General features: G+C 41.1%; 2 protein-coding genes and 2 non-coding genes across 6 annotated transcripts; 3 read left to right on the top strand and 1 right to left on the bottom strand.

The window, feature by feature from the left end:
• The first annotated feature begins 944 nt into the window (after nt 1-944).
• Nucleotides 945-13,217, top strand: ncf1 (neutrophil cytosolic factor 1). The gene is made up of 11 exons (XM_028466418.1): nt 945-1,171; nt 1,421-1,501; nt 2,519-2,594; nt 6,728-6,893; nt 7,805-7,863; nt 8,524-8,646; nt 8,716-8,823; nt 9,680-9,797; nt 10,730-10,834; nt 12,152-12,309; nt 12,399-13,217. The coding sequence occupies exons 1-11, from the start codon at nt 1,100-1,102 to the stop codon at nt 12,548-12,550; spliced, it is 1,218 nt and encodes a 405-aa protein (XP_028322219.1). The 5' UTR covers nt 945-1,099; the 3' UTR covers nt 12,551-13,217.
• Nucleotides 13,218-13,510: 293 nt separating this feature from the next.
• On the bottom strand, nt 13,511-13,582 carry trnaw-cca (transfer RNA tryptophan (anticodon CCA)). The gene has a single exon. It is a non-coding gene; the product is annotated as a tRNA-Trp (tRNA).
• A 202-nt stretch (nt 13,583-13,784) lies between these two features.
• On the top strand, nt 13,785-13,856 carry trnae-cuc (transfer RNA glutamic acid (anticodon CUC)). Its single transcript has one exon. It is a non-coding gene; the product is annotated as a tRNA-Glu (tRNA).
• A 773-nt stretch (nt 13,857-14,629) lies between these two features.
• Nucleotides 14,630-24,700, top strand: uimc1 (ubiquitin interaction motif containing 1). Of its 3 annotated transcripts, none has more exons than XM_028466415.1 (22): nt 14,630-14,934; nt 15,735-15,823; nt 16,290-16,356; nt 16,419-16,555; nt 16,733-16,841; nt 16,909-16,979; nt 17,043-17,453; nt 18,129-18,168; nt 18,234-18,292; nt 18,490-18,566; nt 18,639-18,735; nt 20,148-20,252; nt 20,490-20,539; nt 20,606-20,742; nt 20,833-20,891; nt 21,530-21,644; nt 21,713-21,925; nt 22,121-22,190; nt 22,501-22,609; nt 22,829-22,871; nt 23,818-23,851; nt 24,402-24,700. In XM_028466415.1, the coding sequence occupies exons 1-22, from the start codon at nt 14,889-14,891 to the stop codon at nt 24,577-24,579; spliced, it is 2,316 nt and encodes a 771-aa protein (XP_028322216.1). In that variant the 5' UTR covers nt 14,630-14,888; the 3' UTR covers nt 24,580-24,700. The 3 variants fall into 3 exon arrangements, with proteins under 3 accessions (XP_028322216.1, XP_028322218.1, XP_028322217.1); XM_028466417.1 differs by having other exon boundaries at nt 24,349-24,468; XM_028466416.1 differs by lacking the exon at nt 18,129-18,168 and having other exon boundaries at nt 18,230-18,292.
• The last annotated feature ends 658 nt before the right edge of the window (nt 24,701-25,358 follow it).

The raw sequence follows: 25,358 nt of genomic DNA, 5'->3' as shown, positions 1-25,358 counted from the left end.
TCAATAAACCACTCAAATATACTGTAGTAGAAGAGATTTATAACAAACAAACAAAGGATATGGAGTTATTAGGTTATTATGAAGAAAAAAGAAAGCTTATATAATAATGATAGAATACTAGCATCGTTTCTGGGCGGGAAAAAAGTGTGCATAATTTATAAGATGTAGATATTAGATGTTTGTGTCCAGGGCCCAAAATGTGGCGCTTACGGCCCTGCCCCCAGGAATGAATTCAGTCAAGTCCAGATTGGTTAGTGATTCGTTGGTCATACCACAGCGTGTCAACACACTGACTGAGCTGTTGGTGAATCTGTGTGTGGAGAAATATTTGAAAGCATTTCAAAGAGAAACTGGACGTGTGGAGGAAGTTCACTGCATAGTTTTTGTTTCCTCTTCCTCTTTTTAGGCTGTAAAAAACACCTGGAAATCACTAGAAGAAACCCACACAGGTTATGTTACTAAACTACACAAAGTGTTTGTGTAAATACACGTTTCCACACGTCTGGACGTCAGCTTGTGGAGATGAAATCAGTCTGTTGTTGTTGTTGTCTTGCTCATTGTGAAGCATTTTGTGTATTTCTGTTGTTGTTTTGCTTGTTTGTTTGTACTTTGAGTTTGCTGAGTCATTTTTCTTGTTTTTCTTGTCTTTTGTGTACTTCTGTTGTCATTTTCTGTCATTTGATGCTATTTCAGAGTAATCTTGTGTATTGCAGTTGTTGTTTTGTTCATTTTTGTAGTGGTTTTGTGTGTTTTTGGAGTATTTTCTGTGTTTTTCTCTTTTACTGTATTTTCCTGCAATGTTTGTGTATTTTTTGGTCATTTTGTACATTTACTTTGGGGGCCGCATGAAATTAGACCAAGGGCCACACGTGGCCCCCAGGCCGTTAGTTGCCTGTCTGCTGTACTGGGACGTCCACTGAGGAGTGAAAGTCTCCTCAGGAACTTCTGCAAAGACTCAGAACAAGGAAGTGACTCTGTTTAAAACTCAGCTACTGTTTGTCTTTGCTCAGTCGGATTGGTTTCTCTCTCTTTATCACTCTAACTGGTTTATTTCTAACTAATTTAAGTCTAACTAGTTTAAGTCTAACTGGTTTCCAGCATGGAGCAGATCTACGTCCGTTATTTGGAGCTCCTCGGTTTGGAGAAACGCTTCTTTCCCACTAAACACTACGTAAGGATTTAAAGCTTTCTTTTCGTCTTTTATTCATTTTTTCCTCGTGATTGGATTAAACTTTGTTTTTAGGATTGAACTTAGATTTGTTGAAGTTTACAGAGAAAGAGGAGGGGAATTTGATCACAAATAATCACATAAAATCTCTGCACATTTGGTGTGTGTGTGTGTGTGTGTGTGTGTGTGTGTGTGTGTGTGTGTGTGTGTGTGTGTGTGTGTGTGTGTGTGCGTGTGTGTGTGTGTGTGTAGGTCTACTTGCTGATGGTTAAATGGAGCGATCTCACAGAGAAGTTGGTCTATAGAACGTATCCAGAGATGCACACATTTCACGTGAGTGTTTGACGACACACACTGATCATTAGCTGCTAATGCTAATGTTTATGACCTCTGACCTCCAAAAAGATCGTTTTTTGTTTACACAATGAACATCAAGATTACACAAAAACACACAAAAATTAAATCTGTTCTTTACATCCACTTCCTCTATCATTTCACCTAAATCACTTGTTTTTGGACAGAGGAAGGAAACCATGAGAAACTTAACTTTTAACTAAAAAGTCCTTTAAAGTATATAAAAAGACATGCATAGTATTTGGAGTTTTGTCATAAAAGTTGCACATTTTGTGATAAATGTTGTCATCTTCTGACCCATCAACAGGAACAGATCTACTCTGTATACGTCTGTAACTAACTCAGTGGTTCTTTTTTGGGTGTTTTCCTGGTTGTCAGTATTTACATGCACAGAGCTCTTCTTCTCGTCTTCATGATGTCTATGAAACAGCAGAGATGGAACTGTCGCCCCCTGAGGTCACAGATTTTTTTGGCCCACGGATTTTGTTTATCAAATTTCGGTAAAGAAAAGAGGTTTACATCGACTTTTTTAACTTTTACTGATTTTTAGAGCGCAAGTTGTTATTTTGACTAAAAAAGCTGCTCAATGATCCTGAATGCTTCACCTCCTATAAAACTCTATGGACTGAAAGGGCGATTCACGTCATCAATGACGTCATTTCAAAATGGCAGCGCACAGGGTAAAATAATGCATTTTGTTAGGCATAGATCTTTTAATACGGACATTTCAAAGGTTTTAGGCCACATTTGTAAAAACAGTGGAGGATCTCCTTAAGAAAACCAAAAAGGAAATTATTGAAAGTTTGTTTATTATTCTGCTCCATGTGAAGAACATGCTGACGTAAATCATTATTTTTACACTTAAGTTCCATTTTGTTCCCGGTCCAGTGTTTGTCGCGCCCCACCTGTCATACCTCCATTACCCCACAGGTGGCAGCGCCCCATACTTTGAGAATCACTGAACTAACTGATGACCTTTTTTGACTTTGAGAGCAGAAGTCGTTAAAGGAGATGTTTCCCATCGAAGCTGGAGAGATAGAGAAAAGAGACAGAATCATCCCCTCTCTACCAGGTCTCACACACACACACACACACACACACACACACACACACACAGCATGTGCTTCTGATAAAGCAGAAGTGTGCTGTTGCTGTCTGTCCTGTTGAAACTGTTTCCAAACTGATGTTGTCACATGTTGAAAAACAAGAAGCAGAATAAATTGAAACCTGCAGTGATCCTCAACCTGAGGTCCCTTGTCCTCAACGTTCTCTGTAGATTATTCTTGTGGTTTGATCTCTTCCTTTTGTCCTGGAGTATTTTGTGACTCTTTAATTGTGTTTTATGTTGTTGTGTTTAATAATAATGATAAATTAGGAGCTCACCTTTTGAGGACTCTTTATCTCACCTGAAAACTTCTGCTGCGTCTGTTTTTACCCTTATTGTGTTTTTGTTAATTTTGATTGATTGATTGATTATACTTTATTAATCCCAGAGGGGCAATTCAGTTTCAGTTACATCCCGACCAATAAACACATCTAACAAACTCCGTTTGTTTGATGAGAAGTATAAAACAATGGGTAGGAAGTAGAGGTTAAAAAAAGGCAAAAACCAAACTAGGCCCTTGTAGAGAGGGGCGGAGTTTGTGATTATGAAAAAACTCTTCAGCAACATTGCAACAAAAACACAACAATCAATTCAATACAACAGCACGTTAGCACAGGGAATGGATCTTTAGGATGGGTAGTTCACAGGTCAGCCACAGTGTGGCGCTGCCCTTATGGTGCGCCTCCTACTGCCAACCGCTGGGAAGGAGGAGGGTTAGAGCCAGAGGAGACGGTGACAAAGACAGGATATGTGGTTATGTAGGAGGAGTTAAAGAGCCTGTTTACTCAGACTCTGCTGCTGACTCTCACAAAGTACGTCTCAAATGCCAATGACGTGGGATGACGTTGCCATAGATATGACCTCGCGAGTTTGTTGGCAAAGCCAGGTCCAGGTTTACATGGAAAGTGAGGGAGAGGTCAGAGCGTCGTATCAGCATTCCATCCCTCAAAAGTTTGGAGAGAAGGAAAACAAATGTTGACAGGCTGTTCATTTGGGGAGGGGAGGGTGGGGGGCTTGACTAGCCATAACATGACTGCAAGCCCTACCGTTCCTGGTCAATGTGATCAGTAATCCAATAGTGTGGCCATTTCCTGTGAAACAAACTATCCACTCCTCTTAAAGTTTCATGGTGGAATCCATCTGAGAGTTCTGAGAGAGTTCGGAGAGTTCTATTTCATAACATTTTGTGGGATGTCTCACTATGGTATGCACACTTGCAGCAGCCCTCAGACGCACATGTTCTCAATCCGCCAATCCTGATTGGCTGGTGGAACTTGTCCACCCGCCAGGGACATTCCCACCTCCTATAAGAGGAAGAGCGGATGGACAGTTCCTCATTCACACACCTCTTTTCTCTCTCATACACATCTTGCGTTTCCATCAGTTTAACTGTCCACAGGTGGATCTTCGGTTTCCAGCCAAAGGATGCCGATAGCATTTACGCTTTGCTAAGACCACACCAGGTCGAGAGAGAAGCCAGCGCTTACCTTGCTCTGCTAGGTGGGCGCTTCTTGGTTCATCACCGCAAGGTAAGTGAACCTCAGAGCCCCAGCTCCGGCTGTTGGCACCCCTCCAACGCTGTCGCTTCGGTACACGTTGGCTCTTGAGCGGCTCTCTCACTCCAGTGACCACCCCGCTCCGAGCTCTGCATCGAGCCAGGTCCAGAGCTCCACGACTTCAGCACACCAGCTGTAGTCCCAGGCCCAGTCCTGCCCTAGAAGCATCCAGGTTCCTCGGCACGTTGGTCCTTCTTCCGAGAGCTCAAAGCAGTGAATGACCTGGCCAAGGTCCATACCACGGTATTTGAGCCTCCAGACACCAGCGAGCCAGCTGCTGTCTCGAGCCAAACGCTGTCCTTGACATCTCCGATGCTCCCGCCTGCATAGGCCTGCATCCCTGCTAGCACCTGCTAGCCGCCACGTGGTAGCTCAGGCTAATCCACCTGCTGTCCCTGCCTGCGTCAAGCATGGCCATAGAAGCCAAGGCTCCTCTCACCAAGGTAACGGGATGCTCTCAGGCTTGCCTCTGTTAATGCGAGAACAAAATCTCAAGCAAAGAGAAGGACCAGGTCTGCTCCGACAGCCTGGGTCTGGAACACGAATTCCTCGGCTCGTGTTGGCATTGCGCAGGGTTTAATGCGCGCAGGCTACACCGGAGGCTAGCAAGTCTGGCAAGCTTGTCCATGCAGGACCCCTTCCTTCCTTCCAGGGACGAGCGGTACTGCACGCTCGCCCCTGGGAGTATGGCTCTGTCCCATCGGTAGAGGCTCCACCGTGCCGCGGATGGGTCCTCTGCTGTTAGAGGGGCTGCCGCCAATAAAGGGAACCACTGCTTTGTGGCTGGGTCCTCTTCTGTGGTGTGGGCGCTATCACACCACAGCTGGGGCCTCCGGCCACTGGCAGTCTGCCTCCAGGAGAGGGCGCCACCGTACTGCAGTTAGTGCCTCCCAGGGTGAGAAAGATGGGTAGCAATCATGGCCCCACCATGGGTGTTACGGACAACAACGAGGGGTTACAGTTTGCAGCTGTCCCTCCCCGGTTTGACGGCATAATACACTCTCAAGCCCAGGGAAACTCGGCCCGTGTATTACAAGAGGAGATCAGCTCTCTGATGATCAGAGGAGCAGTCTCGATAGTCCCCCCAGCACTGTCTCAGAGCGGATTCTACTCTAGGTATTTTCTGGTCCCCAAAAAAGGGGGGTCCAGCATTTGTCCCTTCATGGATTTGCGGGCTCTGAACAGATTTCTCAGGAAATACAGGCTCAGGATTTCTCCCTACTACGCTTGGTATGACGGCGATTGGTTCACATCTGTCGACCTGAAGGACGCGTATTTCCACGTTCCGATATATCCCTCTCACAGAAAGTACCTGAGGTTTTCTTTACAGGGTATATGTTACGAATACTGTGTGCTCCCCTTCAGCCTTTCACTGAGCCCGAGAGTGTTCATGCAATGCACGGAGGCTGCAATAGGCCCGCTGAGGAGGTGGGACATTCGCTTGGCCACCTATCTGGACGATTGGCTGCCTTTGACACAATCGCAATCAGAAGCCAGAACGCATATGCGTATTCTGTTACATCACCTGTCCGATCTGGTGTTCATGACAAACGCGGAAAAGAGCATGTTGTCCCCTACACAGGAAACTGTCTTTCTAGGACTGTCCCTGCGCTCGTGCCTCTCACCTCGCATCTTTTGCCGCAGCAGGTGGAGACGTTCAGTACATGCCTCGTGCTGTTTCAACCAGGCAAATTTGTTCAGTTCAGATTATGTCTTCGGTTACTCAGGTTGATGGCTTCGGCCATCCGCTGTCGTCTCCACATGAGGGAATTCCAGCAGTGGCTTCACATGGGCTCAGTCCTGTGCGTCATGGCACACAGAGAGTCCAGCGCTGCTCTACTCCACTGGCGGACTTCGGATTTCCTGATGCACGGAGTCCCCATGGGGACTGTTACGTCCAAGAAGGTGATCTCCAGGGACGCCAGCCTGACCGGCAGGGGTGGAGTTCACGAGGACAGGTCAGTGAATGGTCACTGAGATGCAGACCTACAGCGCTCTCATAAATTATTTGGAACTGTCAGTGGTGTTCCTCTCGCTGATCTACTTCCTCTCGTGGGACATCATGTTTTTGTGAGGACGGACAGTACCACGGCAGTGGTGTGTATCAACCACCAAGGCGGGTTGCACTCCCGTCGGTTGCTTTTGCTGTCACGCAAACTGATCCTGTGGAGCTGCGATCGTCTTCTCTCACTGAGGGCAACGCAATGTTCATGAACGTAGATGTTCTTCTCCCTGTGCGGCACGGATGCTCTCCTCTGCGTAGAAGCACTAGCGCAAGTTTGGCCACGCTCGCAGCTTTACTTATTTCCTTTGTTGGCCCTGATACCCCCCACTCTGTCCAGAGCACATGTTGTGAATTGTCTGTTTTTGTCAGTGCTTTGTGGTCTGTTGTTTTAATGTCAATGTAGATGCCATTCTCTGTTTTTCCCAGCAGAGGTGGTGGCCCAGATAGTAGTAGTCGTTCCTGTAGTTCCTGTAGTTCATGTATGTCCTGTAGATCCTATAGTTCCTGTAGATCCTGTAGTTCCTGTGTTTGTTTTCCAGCTCCTCGGTGGGTGGACAGTCAGAAGTCCAGAGAGAACAGGAAGAGCACTCTGAGCGACTACTGCCATGCCCTGGTCCAGCTCCCCCCCCACATCTCACGCTGCAAACTACTATCAGACTTCTTCAGGGTACGACGTGACGATGAGAACCCTCCGGCTCCAAACCCGTGAGTACGCAGCAGAGATTTTTCCTCAAAGAAACAAGAACGTTCCATGGTTCCCATGATGTTTTATTGCTGTTATAACCACAGCTGCCACCAGAGGGCGACATAAACACATCAGTACTGGGAAGGTCACAAGTTTTCACTAAAAAACAAGCAAAAAACCTGCTTTCATCCAAAAAAGTTCTGACACAAAACACTTTTTAAAAGTCAAATTAAATTAAATGTTTAGAACTGTTTTTTACAACGGTGCATTAGAGCCACATTAAAATAAAGACATCTGAGCACTACAAGATAAGTCGTAATTCTATGAGAATAAAGTCGTAATTTTATTAGATTAAAGTCATAATGTTTTGAGATTAAAGTCATAATATTTTGAGAATAGAGTTGTTTTTTTGTGAGAATAAAGCTGTATCTTAAAAAACTGCTAATGTTCCCGTGCTCAGAATTCCCAGTGTAAGTGAACACAACAACATTGATATCCCTGAAGACGACCACTTCCTCCCCTTCCTCCTCCACAATAAAATACGTTATTTGCTCCAAATCAGTCTGGTTCTTTGGAACAAACACAAACGTGTGCAAAGTGTCTTTAAAGTCCTTATTTGTTAACGGTGTGAAACATAAAGACTAATATAATCTCATTAAACGTTCCACATTCTCTATAACGTACGAGTGACCCGTGTGTATTTCATTTTCATTTTTGTTAAATTACTTTAATCTCGAAATATTATGACTTTAATCTTGTAGTGTCCAGATTTATTAATTTTTTTCTAATACGTTGTTGTATCTTTCACTTCAGTCACTCCTTTAGTTTCCACTGGTGATTCCACTGATTGTCATAATGACTATAACCACTAGAGGGTGCAAAAACAACTAATTTTCTCTGATATAATTGAATGAATGTGTTCGTTCCTCAGGCTGAACAGAAGTGAGACGTTCGTAGAGTCCAGAGAACTCGCTAGAGGCGTCGCATCCGGTAAGATTAAACAACTATATTAATAATGTAACAATTTAATCACTCAATCAGTTTAAAGCGGTGGTTCTCTAACTTTTTGGGGGTATTTCCCACTTTGAACATGGTGAACTTTAACGTGTGCCCATTGCCCCCCAAATAATCCTTATAAATAACACATTTTCACATTTAATGAACAAACAGAACGTCATATTTTACAAAAACTACATTAAGCTTATCACCTGCATGAAAAACAAATGTAAAAATGCAGGTAAAAACTAAACATTGTTGACAATATGTGACGAAAAGATGTAGAAAACAAAAAATTCAGTGCATGTATGAAATAAAATAACAGGGAACAAATAACATGTTTAATAATGCAACTAATAAATCAAAACTCAAAAACTAAATTAAACTAATCACCTGCAAGTGCAGTCGTCAAAAATACAGGAAGTAAAGAAACTTTGGAACAAAAAGCTTAAGAAAACATAAAAGGATTATTTTTTTAAGTCAGCTATTAAAAGTTTCATTTATTGTTCCACTCAACTTCACATGTCGACCTCATCATTGTTTTTATACTTTAGTTCCATCTTTGCCACCATTTTTGGTCAATTTGAACCATTTTATTAGTGATCTCTTCCCTTTATTCCCCCCGTGTGTGTGTGTGTGTGTGTGTGTGTGTAGAGATCTCAGCTCCGATCCTATTGGACACCTACAGAGTGATCGCAGACTTCCAGAAGACGTCCAAACACGAGCTGAGCGTGAGCGATGACGACCTGGTGGAGATCGTGGAGAAAAACCCCAACGGTGGGAGAAGCCCTCAGGACTTTAGTGTGTGTGTGTGTGTGTGTTGAATGTGTGTGTGTGTGTTGTCAGGCTGGTGGTTCTGTCAGAGTGGGTCAAATCGTGGATGGATCCCAGCGTCGTACCTGGAACCTCTGGATGGACCAGATGAGGCTGAGGATGCAGAGCCTGACTATGAAGGTAGAGACTGTGATCAAAACACCTTTGATCTTAACACAGACGACAATATTAACCAATCAAACAATCACAGTTATGTGTAAAAGTGATGAAATTACAAAGTTATTAGAGGATTTAATGATTTATTAATTCAGTATTAACAACTTCTAGAATGTCTGCCAGTCTGTCCCATAATAATATAATATAATATAATATAATATAATATAATATAATATAATATAATATAATATAATATAATATAATATAACATAACATAACATAACATAACATAACATAATATAATATAATATAATATAATATAATATAACATAACATAACATAACATAATATAATATAATATAATATAATATAATATAATATAATATGATATGATATAATATAATATAATATAATAATAATATAATATAATCTAATAATTATAATATAATATAATGTAATATAATATAATATAATAAAATGTAATATAATATAAAAATAATATAATATAATATAATATAATATAATATAATATAATATAATAATTATAATATAATATAATGTAATATAATATAATATAATGTAATGTAATGTAATGTAATATAATATAATAATAATATAATATAATAAAGTTTTCACAGGTTAATGAAGGATTTTATCAGTAAATCAGTTAAAAGCTAATGTGTGTGTCACTGCCCCCTTGTGGCCTCTGGAGGGGCTGCAGGAAGTTATTCTAAAGAAATTCTTCATATAACAGAGCTCTAAATAACACACACACACACACACACACGACAAGATCTATAAAGCTTGTTGTCATTTAATCTGAAGTTAATCACTGTGTGTGTGTGTGTGTGTGTGTGTGTGTGTGTGTGTGTGTGTGTAGGAGAGCCACACATCAGTGTACAGGCCTACAGGGCTGAGCAGGATGATGAGATTTCTCTGGAAGTCGGTGAAACTGTGTCTGTCATCCATAAACTACTGGATGGGTGGTGGGTCGTTAGGTAACTACCAGCACATGACACAGCGCCCCCTGCTGACCTGGGGTCAGAGAGGAGGGAACGTAGAGATGAGGCTTCACGTTTCATCACTTATCATAACTCAGCAGATATGATGTGAAAAAGATGTTTCACTTCTGGAAGAACACAGGAACATGTGTACATTTCTGAGTAGCTGAATCCATTTTTAATGGGATTCACTAATGGTTCCCACTCAAAATCAATAAATCCAAGATGGTCGCCATCATTGTTGCCAATTTGGATATTTTGTCATAACTCAGATATCTACATCTAAAGTTTGAGTTTAATCGTTGTTCATGTTGGCAGGTGCTGCAAAATAAACACATGCACCAGGATCACAATGGATAGAATCTACCTGAGAAATAAATGGAAATAGATATATTAATTCATTAATTATTCCTATAAAATGCATCTTTGTCATACACAGTTGTGGCTGCAAATAAATCACAATTTAGCTCTTTTCCACGTGTAAAGTGTTGTGGTGGCCATCTTATATCTTACTCTGGATGTAATTTACAGTATTTTAAGCTATTTCATGACAATCATTGTCCCCAAAAACATACATTTTGCCACAAAGATCATGTTTCTACGTCTAACAGAACCAAAGTTATACTAAGATTGAAATTAGCAATACTGATGGCGGCCATCTTGGATTCCTTGATTTTAAGTATGAACCATTGGTTTACCAGCGTGATCTCATTAAAAATACCCATGTACACATTTTAATGGTTTCTTCCAGAAGTCAAACATCTGAGCCTAATATTGCTATAAATCTGCTGGGCTAACGCTGAGAAAGACACACACACACACACATCTGTAACTAGCAATCTGCTTTCTGATTGGGTAGGGTTTGTGACTGTGACATCTTTGTGTGTGTGTGTGTGTGTGTGTGTGTGTGTGTGTGTGTGTGTGTGCAGGCGAGGCGATCAGACTGGACACTTTCCTTCAATGTTCTTGCAGAAAAGTGGGAACCAAGAATCCCAGAGCATCAACCCACGTGGTCAGAAACCGCCCCCACGCAGGTGACACTGACTTCCTCTGTGACGTGTGTGTGCATGACACCCTGTGTCAGATATAAAGACATGATGTGTTTCTATCAGGTGTGTAAGGATTTATTCAACCAATGATTCTATTCCAATCATCATTTAAAAAAGAAAAGACAAACTCAAATCAACCTTACAAATAGTTTAAACTCAAACTGCACATTTAATCATTTATCACCAAGTAAAGTTACACAATATTATATATGGATGTAAATGAACCCTGTGGCTATAATACGGCATGTTTACGTCTGTTTTGTTGTTTCAATGCAGATGTTCATTAATGTGCATTATTCCTATTAAATAAAATAATAAATAAATACATGTTTTTCTTTGTCTGAATGGCTTCAGGCTTTAATGGATGGTTATACCATGGCCTCGAGTTACATTCAGATGTTGTAGTAAATCAGGTTAATGTGTTTCTATTATTGGTATGAGAATAACTCACTGACTTTTCTCTACATGTGAACACACAGATGTGAACACACAGATGTGAACACACAGATGTGAACACAGATGTGAACACACAGATGTGAACACACAGATGTGAACACACAGATGTGAACACAGATGTGAACACACAGATGTGAACACACAGATGTGAACACACAGATGTGAACACACAGATGTGAACACACAGATGTGAACACAGATGTGAACACAGATGTGAACACACAGATGTGAACACACAGATGTGAACACACAGATGTGAACACACAGATGTGAACACAGATGTGAACACACAGATGTGAACACACAGATGTGAACACACAGATGTGAACACAGATGTGAACACACAGATGTGAACACACAGATGTGAACACACAGATGTGAACACAGATGTGAACACACAGATGTGAACACACAGATGTGAACACAGATGTGAACACACAGATGTGAACACACAGATGTGAACACAGATGTGAACACACAGATGTGAACACACAGATGTGAACACAGATGTGAACACACAGATGTGAACACACAGATGTGGTTGAAACAGGTTCAGCTTGAAGACATGTTGGCTTCATTCTGATCAGGTCTTCTTTCTTTGGTCAGATTAAAGTTCTTCTCTCGCTGTGACGTCTAAACCAGTCCCAGCGCCCCCTATTGATTAATCAGAGTATTGAAGCACATACTGTACTTTATCCATTTTATTCCACTCTTATTTACATGGATTTTTAGCAGATTTAGGAAATATCTTTATATTCTGAGTTTTTTTTTACCTCAACTGTGTCGCTGCGTTTGTGTTGAAACATTTGTGACTATTGGTCACTTCTTCTCCTCATGTTTTATCAGATCAACCATCAGAAACGCTAAGAGCATCCATAACAAGCCTCGGCAGCGTCTGAGCCAGGACACGTACCGTAGGAACAGCCGACGCTTCCTGCAGCAGAAGAAGAACAGCAGCGGGCGCCGCCCCCCCAAGTCACCGCTGACCGAGAGGAAGAACCAAGGTACGGGAAACCAGCGGGACTGTCTGAGTGCTTTTATTTTGAAAGTTTATGTGCTGAACCCTGTTCGCCGTCTGTTCTTACACACACAGAGAACATCCCTGAATCGTCCTCCTCCGACACTGAGCAGAAGAAGGAAGTCCCGCCGGTTCCTCCTCGACCGAGCACTGAGCTCATCATGGAGCGCTGCACCATTAGCACGTGCAAGAAAGTCAGCGTGCACATGTCACAGGAAGCTAGCTGAGAAGCTAAGCTAACTGAGGACTCAGCTTTACCTTCATTTGCTCCGTTTATGTCATATTCTCATTTATTTCTCAGCAAACCCGTGACCTTTGACCTTTGCTTTGTGATTTTACTTTATAACAGTGGTTCTCAAACTTTTTTGGGTATTTCCCATTTTGAACGAAGGTGAACTTTTAAGCCCCTCCTACACTCATTGCCCCCCAAATAATCCAGACAAATAACATATTTACAAATCTATTGAACTGAACAAGTAACGTCATATTTTATAAAAAATCAAAAAGTACATTAAACTAATCACCTGCATGAAAAACAAATGTAAACGTGCATTAGTCAAAAATTAGAAGAAAAAAAAGGAAATCCAGTGAATGAGTGAATGAAATAAACTAACAGGGAACAAGTAGTAGCATTATTGTTTCATAATGCAAATAACATATTTCACAAATAAATTACAATTAAAAAACTAAATTAAACTAATCACCTGCATGAAAAACACATTTAAAAATGTTAGTTAAAGACTAATAGTTAATTAGTTAAAAGATACAGGAAATATAGGAACATTGTTTAAAATCTGTGGCAAAAATATTAAGAAAACCAAAAAGGAAATATTTTAAGTCATTTTAAATCATTATTTTTACACTTTAGTTCTATTTAGTTCCTGCTCAATATCTAATGCAATTCTAATCATTTCCTGCTCTTTTAATTTCTGCTACATTTATAGCTTCTCATTATTACTTTATATGTGTGTAGCCGTTTTATTTTGTGTTATTGATCTCAGAAAGAAGGCATTTAGAAAGTTTAATATAATGAATGTATTTAAGGAAATAACTCGTATTGTGATGTTTTGTTTTTAATAAAGAATGTTTCACATCAAACCATCCATTGGAGGAGCCTGTGAATTACTTTCATCCTAAATAATAAAAACATACATCATGTAACAAAGTAAAAGAAGAAAAGGTGACTTTGACCCCGACGTGATTTGAACACGCAACCTTCTGATCTGGAGTCAGACGCGCTACCGTTGCGCCACGAGGTCGGTTATGATTAGTTGCTCACTGCCCTTTATAAAGAAACCTAATCAATATGTGAACATGTAACGTGTGGTGAGTAGATGATGTCAGTAATTCGTGTCTTTTTAGTGAAATCACGGATGTTTGAGTCACTTTCAACAGCTGGATTCGGTTCATGTTTGTATTATTGATGTGTTTTTTTTCATAAATTTATCAAATTCTCATAGATCCCTGGTGGTCTAGTGGTTAGGATTCGGTGCTCTCACCGCCGAGGCCCGGGTTCGATTCCCGGTCAGGGTACTAATTTTATCTGTTCATTTTAGTGACTATGAGCATTAGACAGTTTCTCCTTTTGCTTAAATTTCCAACAACAATAAAAGTTGCCAGTGAGAGGCCGATGATTTATTACGTCTAGAATCTTATTTTTTATTTATTTATTTATTTTTTTAACCACCAAATGCCTCTATTTTTTAATTTTTAAAACCAAGTTAAAGCTGGTCTTTTTCTCTGCGTATGACTGAGATCGCGGTTTTTAATCATGTTGTTGTTGATTTAATGTTTTACTGCTGATTTTAAATGTTTTCATTAATTTTTTAAACTGTTGAATATTTTCTGCTGCACTTTTTAATCATGTAAAGCACATTGCATCGCTATACAATTACATGTTCCTCGCCTTGCCTAATTTGATTTATATTAGAAGAGTTTGAAGAAATAATAACAATTAAAAAAAAATCTTTAACTTTATTTATTAAAAGGAAAAAAATATTATTATTGAATATTAATTTTTACATTATTATTTAAAATCATCCAACGATTATTATATAATGATTTTAAAAACAATTATTTAAAATAGCATTTTAAATAAACAAATAAAAAACTGTTCAGCAAGCGGTATAAAGTCACACATTTGTCTAATCTGTGTCTTAATGAAGGGTAATGTAAACTTATATAGTTATGAATATTCAAATATTGAAGCAAATAATAACAATTGTAATAACGCACACAAAAAAACTACTTTAAACTGACGGCCCCTGAAGGCAGCACCGTACGCTCCCGCCCTACGTTGCAGTGACGTCATAGCGCAGACAGAAACAAACATGGCGCCGCGAAAGTTAAGCAAACTGTAGGAAGTGTTTTTAAACGGACTGTTCCATGTTTAGTTTGACTTTACGGACTTTGACGCATTAACATTAACTCAGATTTACGTCACGAAAGGTATTCACGAGTTAAAGTAAAACATGTCACGTGCTTTCCGTTCAAACAAACCGCAGGTCTCGTGGGCTGAAGGTTGAGATTTACGGAGTTTGTTCGTGAATTGAAGACTTTTTAGGGATGAGAGGAAGACGATTAGGAGCATCTTCATCCTCAGGTAGATCAGGTAAGTGAGAAAGATAAAGTCTAACTAACTCAGAGTTAGTTTAACCTGACTTGACTGAAGCCAAGTTTGGCTAATTTCATAACTCCTCATGAACAGAAATTCTGTGTTAATTCATATTTTATATTATATCTATAAAAATGGGGACAGGATCAGCAAACTCAGAATAACTTAATTCTGAATTAAGTTAATCCAAACCAGGGGAAATTTACAACATCATCCTGTGAAATGTAGTCTAAATGAATCCCAAACTCAGGCTTATTCAAGCCTTTGCAGTTAACTACATCAGGGGTTCTCAACCTTGGGGTCAGGACCCCATTTTGGGTCGTGAGACTCTGGGAGACATCTCTTTTTAATATATTTTTGCTACATTTCTCACATTTCTGACACTTCTACATCACATTTATTGACTTTTCTACACATTTTTCTACTTTCCAGACATGTTCATCACTTATAAACCATTTCTACCACTTTTACACCTAATGTCACATATGTTGACCCATTATTGTCACTTTTAACCTCTTTTCACCAGATTTCAAGATTATTTTTTGCAATTTAACCACATTCACCATTTGTCATTTCCATAATTTACCAGTTTAAACTAATTGTTCCAGTATTGACACTTTGAGCTCTTTTTACCACTTTTTCTGTCTGTTTTTGTTCACTCTATTTTACAACTTTTAACCAATTTCTGTGGTTAAAATCTCATTTCACCACCTTTTCCAACATTTTTGGTCACTTTAAACCCATTTTATTAGTGATTAAAACCAGGATTTACATTTGAACATCTCTGTTTGTCTCAGTTCATCAGGAGACGAGCAGGAAACGAGCGTTCAGAGACGTTTCCTCCAAGAATCAGCAAACTAGTGACGACACGCAGGATAACAACGAGGTAAACAAGACTTTCAGTTTAAAATGTTCTACATAAAGATAAATGTTAACAGTTAGAAATGAAAGAGATGCTCACTGACAGGATTCACGTCTTCATCTGCACCATTCTGTTTGTGCTGAGTCAGCCATTACCACCATCACATGTATCCAAACTTTAATTAGGCAGACATCTTTCTTCTTTCTTTTAATGCTTAAAACCTCCACTTTTGTGTTTTTAAACATTTTTGCTTTTTTTCTATGATTTTGTACATTTTTGTACTTTTGTGTGTTTTTTTTTTTTTTTAGTTATGTGCATTTTTGTTGTTGTTTTGTAGTATTTTACTGTCATTTTGTGTATTTTTTGTGAGTAATTTTGTTCATTTCTATATTTCTGTTAAGTGTAAGTAAGTGTCATCTTGTGTGTTACGGACTTATTGTCAGACTGTGGCTGTTGTCGTCTCTTAAAGCTCCGCCTCCTTCTATTCCAGGATGAGCTCCAGAAGCTCCTCCCAACCAAACGAAGGAAGGAGCGTGAGAACCAATCCCAGGCTGGAGGTGAGTGAAACGTTAAGCCCCTCCCTCCCGTCAGGAGGCTGATGTGTGGCGTTTTCCTCCAGGGATGTCTGAGAAAGAGGAGGAGGAGATGAAGCTCGCTCTGCGTCTCAGTGAGCAGGAGGCGGGGTTATCGGCACTCCGCCTCCAGCAGGAGGAGGAAGAGGAGGAGGAAGCTGTGATGAGAGCCATCCATCAGAGCGTGAGTGTTTCAGCTAACACATGATAGAGTAGGAGGAGCATGTGTAGGGTCAGAGGTTGAAGGAGGTGTCCTAGCTACAGTGTCTAACGTGTTCCCCTCCTCCTCCTCCTCCCCCTCCTCCTTATTATTATTATTCTCCTCCTCCTCCTTATTATTCTCGCCCTCCTCTCATCACAGATGGTCGGTGACACAGAGGCGTGTCCTGGTAAGCCCCTCCCCTCGCTGAGCGCTGGCTCTTCCACCAGGTGGTCCAGGAGGAGGGCGTGTCCTGACGACAGAGGCTCAGGTGAGTCTGACTCAGCTGTGTCTCGTCCAATCACAGCAAAGCTCAGACTGCGTCACTTTTTCTCCAGGAGCTGAAAACAGGAAGTGTGTGAAAAAGAGGAGAGTGCGAGGAGGAAGTCCTGCTCCACAGTCTCAGCAGGTCAGTGTCACAGGTTAACACGGTGACCATTCTAACCCTAACCTTCACTCCTCTGTTCCTTAGAGCTCTGACTCCACCCACATCGAGGACTCGCCCCTCCATAGGTCACCCGTCTTCCCGCCCACCGGCCGCACAGCTGAAGTCCACGTGGACCGTCTGAACCAGGACGCTCTGCAGACCTGCTCGCCCCCAGGCTCCGCCCTCTTCTCCCAGGACAGCTGGACGTCCACTCAGACGCCCGAGCGATCTCAACGGCGAGCCCCAAATAGCCCCGTGTTCACCAGGGAGGATGCTCAGAGCCTGGTTCATCAGACCAAAGCGTCTCCCGTGTGCTTCCTGTCCTCGTCTCCAGACAGTGTCACTCCGTCTGTGGCGTCCATCAGTCCCGTCTTTCCAGGGTCACCATCACACCCTCATCCTCACGACAAAAGCAACCAAAGCGACCGCCCGCACAACATGAAACACAAGCGTCCGGTGAGTGGGGTCACCTGAAATTGCGGAAAAATTAAAACAGCTTTTGGAATTTTTTTAATTTTCTTTTTTTTAATCAAAGCAACACACAATCTGATATTTACGTAAAAACATTAGGGCCACTAGAAGAAAAACAAGATGAGAATAAAACAGTTAAGACCAAAAAATAAATAAAAAAAATTAAACCAAAAAAATCAAGACTAAAAAAAGAACAAAAAAACTAAAATTAAAATAACACTTGTGATTATTTTTCTTTCACTGCTGGATCTGTGTTTTTAAATTCTACCATACTTTTTTACTTTCACTTTGTGAAATATAAATCTAGTTTTACTATAATCCAATAAAAAAAAAAAAACTCAAACGTGATCAAAAACTAATTCTAGAAATAAAATGTCTTTGGGGTCACCACAAGTCCTTGATATCAAAATGAGATTCTTTAAAATGTGTTATCATTCATTATTATGATGATTATAGATGTTTTTAATAGTTTTATCAGATAAATGTTGTAGGAGGACAAACGGGGGAGTTGAGCCTAAAAAGTTTGAGAACCACTGCTTTACAAAACGTCACACAGTGAGCCCAGCTAGTCAGTGCTCATTGGCTGTCAGTCAGTGAGGGGGCGGGTCTTCACTGTTCAGTGTTTGTTTGATTTGAAGCTCAAAACGTTTCCTGTTTCAGACTCTCTGTAAAGCAGATCTTTCCACTTCTCCTCAGTCAGGTATGACATCATCATCATCATCATCATCATCTTCATCTTCATCAGCCTGTGTGTTTGTGTTTCAGAGGAGGAGCTAAGTGACATGACGCTGGTGTTGTCTGACCACGACGAGGATGACGTCACGGTATGAAGTCCATGGCTCCGCCCCCTCAGGGTGTTTCCATAGGATCAAAAATCCACCTTTTTTTCAGACCCTGTCATTCTTTTTCTCACTTTCAGGAAATTAATTCAAACAGAAAATGTTTTCAGAAAAATCATTAAAAAGTTTGTTTTGAACTGAAACGAAAAGATAAAATATGTTTATTTTATCTCTGTGAGCAGCCCGTGGCCTCTCCCAGCCCCGTGTTTCCTCAGGAAGTTCCCATGGCGACGTGCAAAGAGACGGACTCACTGAGCAGGTGAATGAACGTCCCTCAGAGGAGGCCCCGCCCCCTTTACATGCTAACGATCCGTGTGTTCTCCTGTTCCAGACTCAGATCCTCTCATGGTGAGCGCGTGCAGACGGTTCGTTACCACTGGGGCGTTCCGTTCTGTCCGCGGGGGGAGGAGCCTGACGCCTACACACAGGTAACTGAACAATCACAGTGTGTGCGTCGTCACACTGAGTTTAGAGCTCAGCACTGACAGGAGGAGTCTGTGGCCACGCCCCCTCACTGACAGACTAGTTAGCATTCGCATTAGCCGGACTCAGTCTTAGTCAAACTATGTGTGATGCTGCAGGTGTTCTAAACCAGCTGGTGAGTGTGTTACCTGGTGACTACACAACGTTTTCTAAACGGTCTTCCATCTTTCCATGAGACCAGGAAACATTCAAAACGATGCAGTAAACATGCCAGGCCAACAGATAGATGTGATTGATCAATAAACCAAAATAATCACAGACAGTAGAGCTTTAATCACACACAAATAAAACTGATCTTTCTTTAAGCCTCAACCTGCTGCTGTCAACACTATTCACATTAGTGTGTGGCACACACACACACGTAACACACACACACGTAACACACGCAGCTACACAACGAGTCAAGAACAAGTAATTTATAGTTTTTTAATGTCATTTATTCATCCATTCACCTCCTCACCATCCATTAGTGTTTCTCTCTCTAATCCAATCACATCACATGACCTTTCGTTCACCTGCAGTGCCTGAATCCAACCAGTCTGTGTTAGAAAGAGAGAAATGAGCAGCTCTGTGATTGGTCAGAATAAAATGTCTTCATTGACCCTAGTGATGATAAAGGAGTTAAATTCACAACAAACGTGTTCCTGTGAACATGCCCGTGTTTCTGGTTACCATGGAGATGGAGAGAGAAGCCTTTTCAAAAGCTTCCACTCTGGAGGACGTTTTTTCAAACAGACCAAAAGCTACAAAACGTAAGCGTTTTCACTAGAAAACGTTGTTGTGTAAACAGGACTTTAGTGTTAGCTGATCATCAGGTAACACGATCACCAGTTTGATCAGAGCAGCAGTGAAGCTGGACCTGCTGATGGTGTTTGATCTCTGTCATTAAAGGTGCAGTCTGTAACTCTCTGATCCCTCGCTCCCCCTCCCTCCCCGCTGTTCTCTTGCCCTGTTTCCAAACTTTGCAAAGTCCCTCCCTCAGAGGAGCTAACAAGCTAATGTTAGTCTGACAGCAACATCACAGTAAAATAACATGCTCTGTTAAAAACATATTACTGCAGCACTTCTCTATGTGCACACACCTCAGCAGCAGCAGCAACAACACAGTGTCACTTAAAGCAGCCCACACAGAGGCTGCTGCTGCTGCACACCTGAACAACACATGCACTACAGAGTTCTAGTGTAACAATTACAAATCAAACATAATGTAAATCAAGCAGCAGTAATTACCTAGTTTCATGTAAAACTGTCCTTACATAGTGACAGCTTTAGCAAATATGACAAAGACTCAGTTTTCTAAGAGTTGCAGACTGCACCTTTAAGGATGAATCTCTGGCATTGTCCATGTGCTCATCAGGTGATCGTGGATCAGCTGGAGTTTTATGAGAAGAGTCTGAAACAGGCTCAGAGGTTCCTGCTGAGGAAGGCTGAGTGGGGTGAACCGGTGCTGCCACGCTCTGAGGTACGACAGGAGGGGGCGGAGCTTCAGAGGGAAAGAAAAGAGAAAAAACAACATTTTTATTTGAACTGAACTTTGAGTGAAAGGATGAAACAGATGAACTTTGACCCTCTGACCCCCGTCCTCTCACTCATTCTGTCTTTACAGTGGTTTCGTTGGATCACGTATCGTTAGCTTAGCATGTAGCAGAGTTGAATTTAATTTCTTCTGATTCATCCTGATCTTTGTTTCATTTTGTAGAGTTCTTCGTCTCCTGAACAAACATCTGAGTCTCCTCCTGTCTGTGGAAGGTAACGCCCACTTAATGAGCATTAATGATGAGCTGCTGATATTCATCATGTGATCATTGGACACAGATGGAGAAACAGAACGCAGCAGGAAGAGGATAAGAACGAGGAGGGAGAGGAAGCAGAAGTGGAAAAGGAGGAAGTGGAAGTGGAGGAGAAGTGTGACGTAGATCAGATACAGACTGATGAGTGTCAGGTTTGTCCAGGTGCTGCTCAGCTCTCCTTCAACTTTTTCATCTAGACCCACTGGGACCAGTTAAAGGTCTGAGTTCACTTTGATCTCCTCGTCCAATCAGAGACGCCTCAGAGTGACGTGCAGGAGGAGGAGGAGGAGGAGCAACACGCCACGAAGGACGTCAGTGAGACCGCCTACTGTCACGTGACCTTTATCAGAGAGCCAATCACTGCATTCATTAACCACTGACTCTTTACCGCCCTTTTAGGATTACATTTCCACTTCCTGTAAATCTGCAGCAGATACAGATCTTCTACTTTTACCAGACTCTGGAGCTGTGCTGCAGCAGTTCAACAAAAATAAGCCAGTGCAGGACAGGAAGTAGTGCATAGACACAGAATAAAATATCCAGTTTATTTTCAAAATAAAACACATCTATTTGGGTCGTTGAATGGCTGACACGCTGATGCCATGTTTGACCTATTTTAAAAACGTCAATGAGAGAATCAGGATCAAAGCTGGAGCTTTGCTTCCAAACTCCTCCTCTCATTGACCTCCAGCTTTTTTCAGGCGCTAGGGGGCGGGGCTACACCCTGGATAGATATTTCACATATCTATAGGAGCACAGTAGATCTACAGGACACTAGGACCCAGTGGAGTCACTACAACTCCATGTGGATTAGAGAGATCTGCTGAGTCATCACTATTACAGATACACACCCACTGACTTACAGGACAATAAAAAGACTCATTGACTGACTCACTCAGTGACTTGTTTGATAAACGTTCTGAGTAGGCGTGTCCTATGAATCCTTCAGGACAGACGGAGCGCTGACTCTCCTGATCATGATCACACTCCTCCTGCAGATGAGCAGAAACAACAGGAAGTGGAAGAAAAGGAAGAGGAAAAGGAAGTGATGGAGGAGGAAAACGGTAAGGAAACAAACGTTCCTCTAAAAGCTCCAACAAACCTCAGAGGCTGAAAGGTCGTCGTCTTTTAGCGTCTCAGGTCAGAGGTCAGGGACGTGAAGCTGTGAGGGACGATGACGACCAATGCTGCTCCTCACCAGAGCTCCAAGACGCCTCCACCGTAGCCCTGGTAGACTGTCCTCTGTGTCAGAGGTCGTTCAGCGTCCATGAGGTGGAGAGACACGCAGCGTACTGTGATGGACAGGAGGACGGAGTCCACAGAGCCCCGCCTCCTAACAACACAGGTACACAACTAACGCACACTCAGCAGTATCTACCAAAACCATTTGAACATTACAGTAAAAAATACACAAATGTAAAAAAAACTAGCAAAAATAACCACAAACGCACAGTCAGCAACGCTCAGACGTCAGCGCGTGTTTGTGGGTGGAGCTTAAAAGACTGAACGTTAGCGGATGATGTTTTTGTTTTCCGTGCAGTGAAGGTGAATCCTCGCAGGATGAGAACGAGGCGTGCCGAGGTATCTGCAGAGGGAGCTCACGGCAGCAGGTCAGCACTGACTCCGCCTCCTTTGATACTCCTGATTGTTTGTTTACATCAGAACTTTGACAAATGACAGTAACTAAAGATTACTTTAAAAAAGTAAAAATATTAACAGAATATTTAAATTTGAAGTTTTTTCGTTTTAATTTAAAAACTAAAAGGTTTTGGTTTTTCGCTTTCAGTTTTTTTTGGATGTTTTTCATGTTTTAACTAAAGTTTTTTTGAAGTTTGTCACTAGTTTGATCTTTTTTTCAACCACAGCTTTTTAAGTTTTTGATGCAATAATTGTTCACTGACTGACTTCCTGTGAGAACAGGAAGCTGGAGTGCTGCTACGTGTGTCAGCAGAACTTCCCTCTGAAGGACTACAGCGCCCACGTGGAGCGATGCATCCAACGCCACAGCAGCAGCAGCCGACCGACAGCGGTGAGAACGCTGGTCACTGATCAGTCCTCTGACACTATTTCTCATTGAACCGTTGTTTTCTCTCACCGTGGACACCACGCAAAGGAAACATGTCGTTGGCCCAGGGGGCGGAGTCAGATCTTTAAAGCTTTTTTCGGACGCAGGAAACGTCAGCGTAGGGTGATCAGCTGATTAATGTGAGCGTTCCTATTGGTTAATTGCATTTTGACTTCATCACAGGAGAGAAATCTGCTGTCAGCGCTGGACGAAACGGAGAAAACGGGTGAGTTTAGTTCATTTAGATACAGCAGTGGTTCTCAACCTGTGGTTCTCACTGTAGCTGAAGGTGGTTGAACACAGACATGAACATTGAAGAACAGTCATGTGGAGACAGGACCATCTATAAGGGGGAATAAAGGAGAGATTTTTGGGGTCCATCCATAAAGTCAGTAAAATGATGGTCCATTGTTCTATGAATCTGTCATAACCACATTTATTTATTCATCTGTATAATATCCACTGTTATCCAGGAACGTTTATTATTATTATTATAGTCATCTTAAAGATGGAAATCCTGGTTTTAATCACTAATAAAATGGTTCAAAATGACCAAAAATGGTGGAAAAGGAGGTGAAATGGGATTTTTTTCTTTTTTTAACACAGAAATTGGTTAAAAGTTCCAAATTGTGGAAAATGGAATTTAACAATGTAGGAAAAAATAGTTTAAACTACCAAATAATGGACATGGCAAATCCTGAATGTGGTTAAATTGGCAAAAATAATCATAAAATATGGTAAAAAAAAAGAGGTTAAAAGTGACAATAATGGATCAACTTATGTGACATTAGGTGTAAAGTGGTAGAAAAGGTTTATAAGTGATGAACATGTCTGGAAAGTGGAAAAAATGTGTAGAAAAGTCATTAAAATGTGATGTAGAAGTGTCAGAAATGGGAGAAATGTAGCAAAAATACATTAAAAGGAGCAAAAATATGGAAAGAAAAAGTGATGAAAATAGGTTAAAATATGGTGAGTTTGGTGGAGAAACAAATTAAAAACGAGCTCAAATTGTTCAGAAAATATTCTTAGTTTCTTAAAGGCATCTGGGAACCCCCTCACAGTGTCTCACGATCCCAAATGGTGTCCTGACCCTAAGGTTGAGAACCCCTGCATTAGTGGACCATCAGCCATATATAGATGTGTAGTTTTTAAAGATGTTTTTATTCCCACAGGGGGCGCTGCGTCTGGATCTAAAGCACCTGTGAGGTGAGCTGCTCTCCTTCCTTTAGTTTCAGAATAAAAGACCTGAATAACATTTTTTATTTAGTTATTTATGCATTAAAGTTTGTTTTGAAAGTCATCATGTGGATATGTTGGTCATTTTCTGTGTTTTTGAAGTCATTATGTTTTTGGTCATTTTGTGTGTCGTCATTTCGTCTTTTCATTTTTGTATTTTTGCGTGTTTTTTTTCTTCAGTAATTGTGTGTATGTTTATCTGGTTTGTGTGTTTGGGGGCCGCGCAAAAGTAAGCGGAGGGCCGCAAGTGGCCCCCGGCCCGCCAGATGCCAATGTCTACTTTAAAACATTCAATCTGCATAAAATAATAAATGGAAAAAGTTAAAAGAAAATCATAGATTAAAGAAATAAAATCATCCCTGAATTAAATAATAAATAAAACAATGGATAATATGAATGAAATGTGACTAAATAAACTTTCCTCTTTTGCTCTTATTTAATGTGCTTTGTCTCCTCCTGCTGGTCAGGGAGTGTAAATGCAGAGGTTAAAACCTGTTCCTGGTCTGTGATCCTCCTCCAGGGACGTCATCGACCTCCTCAGTGATGATGATGATGATGATGATGAAGGAGAGGTGATGTCAGGTTTCAGAGTCAGTGATTCTCCAATCAGATCCTTCACTCCCATCTCAGAGGCGTCCGACTGCCTCATCGACTTCACACACCACAAACCATCAAAGATGAGCCGCAGACGGAGATGACCTTTGATCCCAGCACCGTTTGGTAACCATGGAGATGGCGCTATCCTTCACATGTTTTTTTTTTCAATTAGCGATGACTTCAGGGAAGTTTGAACAATGACGAATAAACACTTTGACTTGCTGTGTGTGTGTGTGTGTGTGTGTGCGCTCGCGTGCGTCTCAGAGTAAATGCACAAAATTACACCAAAAACACAAAAGTCAACATTTCTCTAATAAGACAACAAAATTATAAAAAAAATAGCAGAAATATACATGATGATACAATTCACAAACTCTTTGTTGATTCCTGTTAAAGCTTTGGTCATTATTCCAATGTGTATTGGGGCGGGGCCACAATTTGTTAATGAATTAATTTTATATTTCAACCTTTTAATTAAAAATGAAATGTTTTTTTATACCTTGACGTGAATTTAAGAAATACATTTTGTTTTTATTGTTTGGATTTTTTCTATTGGCTGAGGAATACAGACCCCTTAACTCACTCAGTGCCATTGACGAGATATCTTGTCATTTGCATTTTTTCACGGGGATTACTAGAAAACACCCTGGCGGAGGTCTCTCATCAATAAGCTGTGGGGTGTTGTAGTGACCAACTGTGTCCTGAAGATGGCAGCGGTGCACCTTTAGATGAGAGATTAGCCACTGACGCTACCCAGCAAAGGAGGAAGAAGCAGGAAAAAAATGAGATAATGGCGCTATGAATTGATATTGTGATGTATCCAGCAGCTCACAGCTCCACATACTAACATAGAACATGAGTGGATTATTGATAATGTTGT

The sequence above is a fragment of the Gouania willdenowi genome, chromosome 14 (assembly GCF_900634775.1).
Source record: "Gouania willdenowi chromosome 14, fGouWil2.1, whole genome shotgun sequence".
NCBI lineage: Eukaryota > Metazoa > Chordata > Actinopteri > Blenniiformes > Gobiesocidae > Gouania > Gouania willdenowi.
The sequence above is the reverse complement of the archived record's forward strand: the minus strand, read 5'-3'. Positions and strand labels throughout refer to the sequence as shown.

Bases quoted from the DNA above. Each gene is read 5' to 3' on its own strand.
- ncf1 (XM_028466418.1), top strand. From the start codon at position 1,100: ATGGAGCAGATCTACGTCCGTTATTTGGAGCTCCTCGGTTTGGAGAAA. The intron at 2,595-6,727 runs GTCTCACACACA...TTTGTTTTCCAG, and splicing joins AATCATCCCCTCTCTACCAG to CTCCTCGGTGGGTGGACAGT. The intron at 12,310-12,398 runs GTACGGGAAACC...TTACACACACAG, and splicing joins GACCGAGAGGAAGAACCAAG to AGAACATCCCTGAATCGTCC.
- uimc1 (XM_028466415.1), top strand. From the start codon at position 14,889: ATGAGAGGAAGACGATTAGGAGCATCTTCATCCTCAGGTAGATCAG. The intron at 16,357-16,418 runs GTGAGTGAAACG...GTTTTCCTCCAG, and splicing joins GAACCAATCCCAGGCTGGAG to GGATGTCTGAGAAAGAGGAG. The intron at 22,872-23,817 runs GTGAGTTTAGTT...TTATTCCCACAG, and splicing joins GGACGAAACGGAGAAAACGG to GGGGCGCTGCGTCTGGATCT.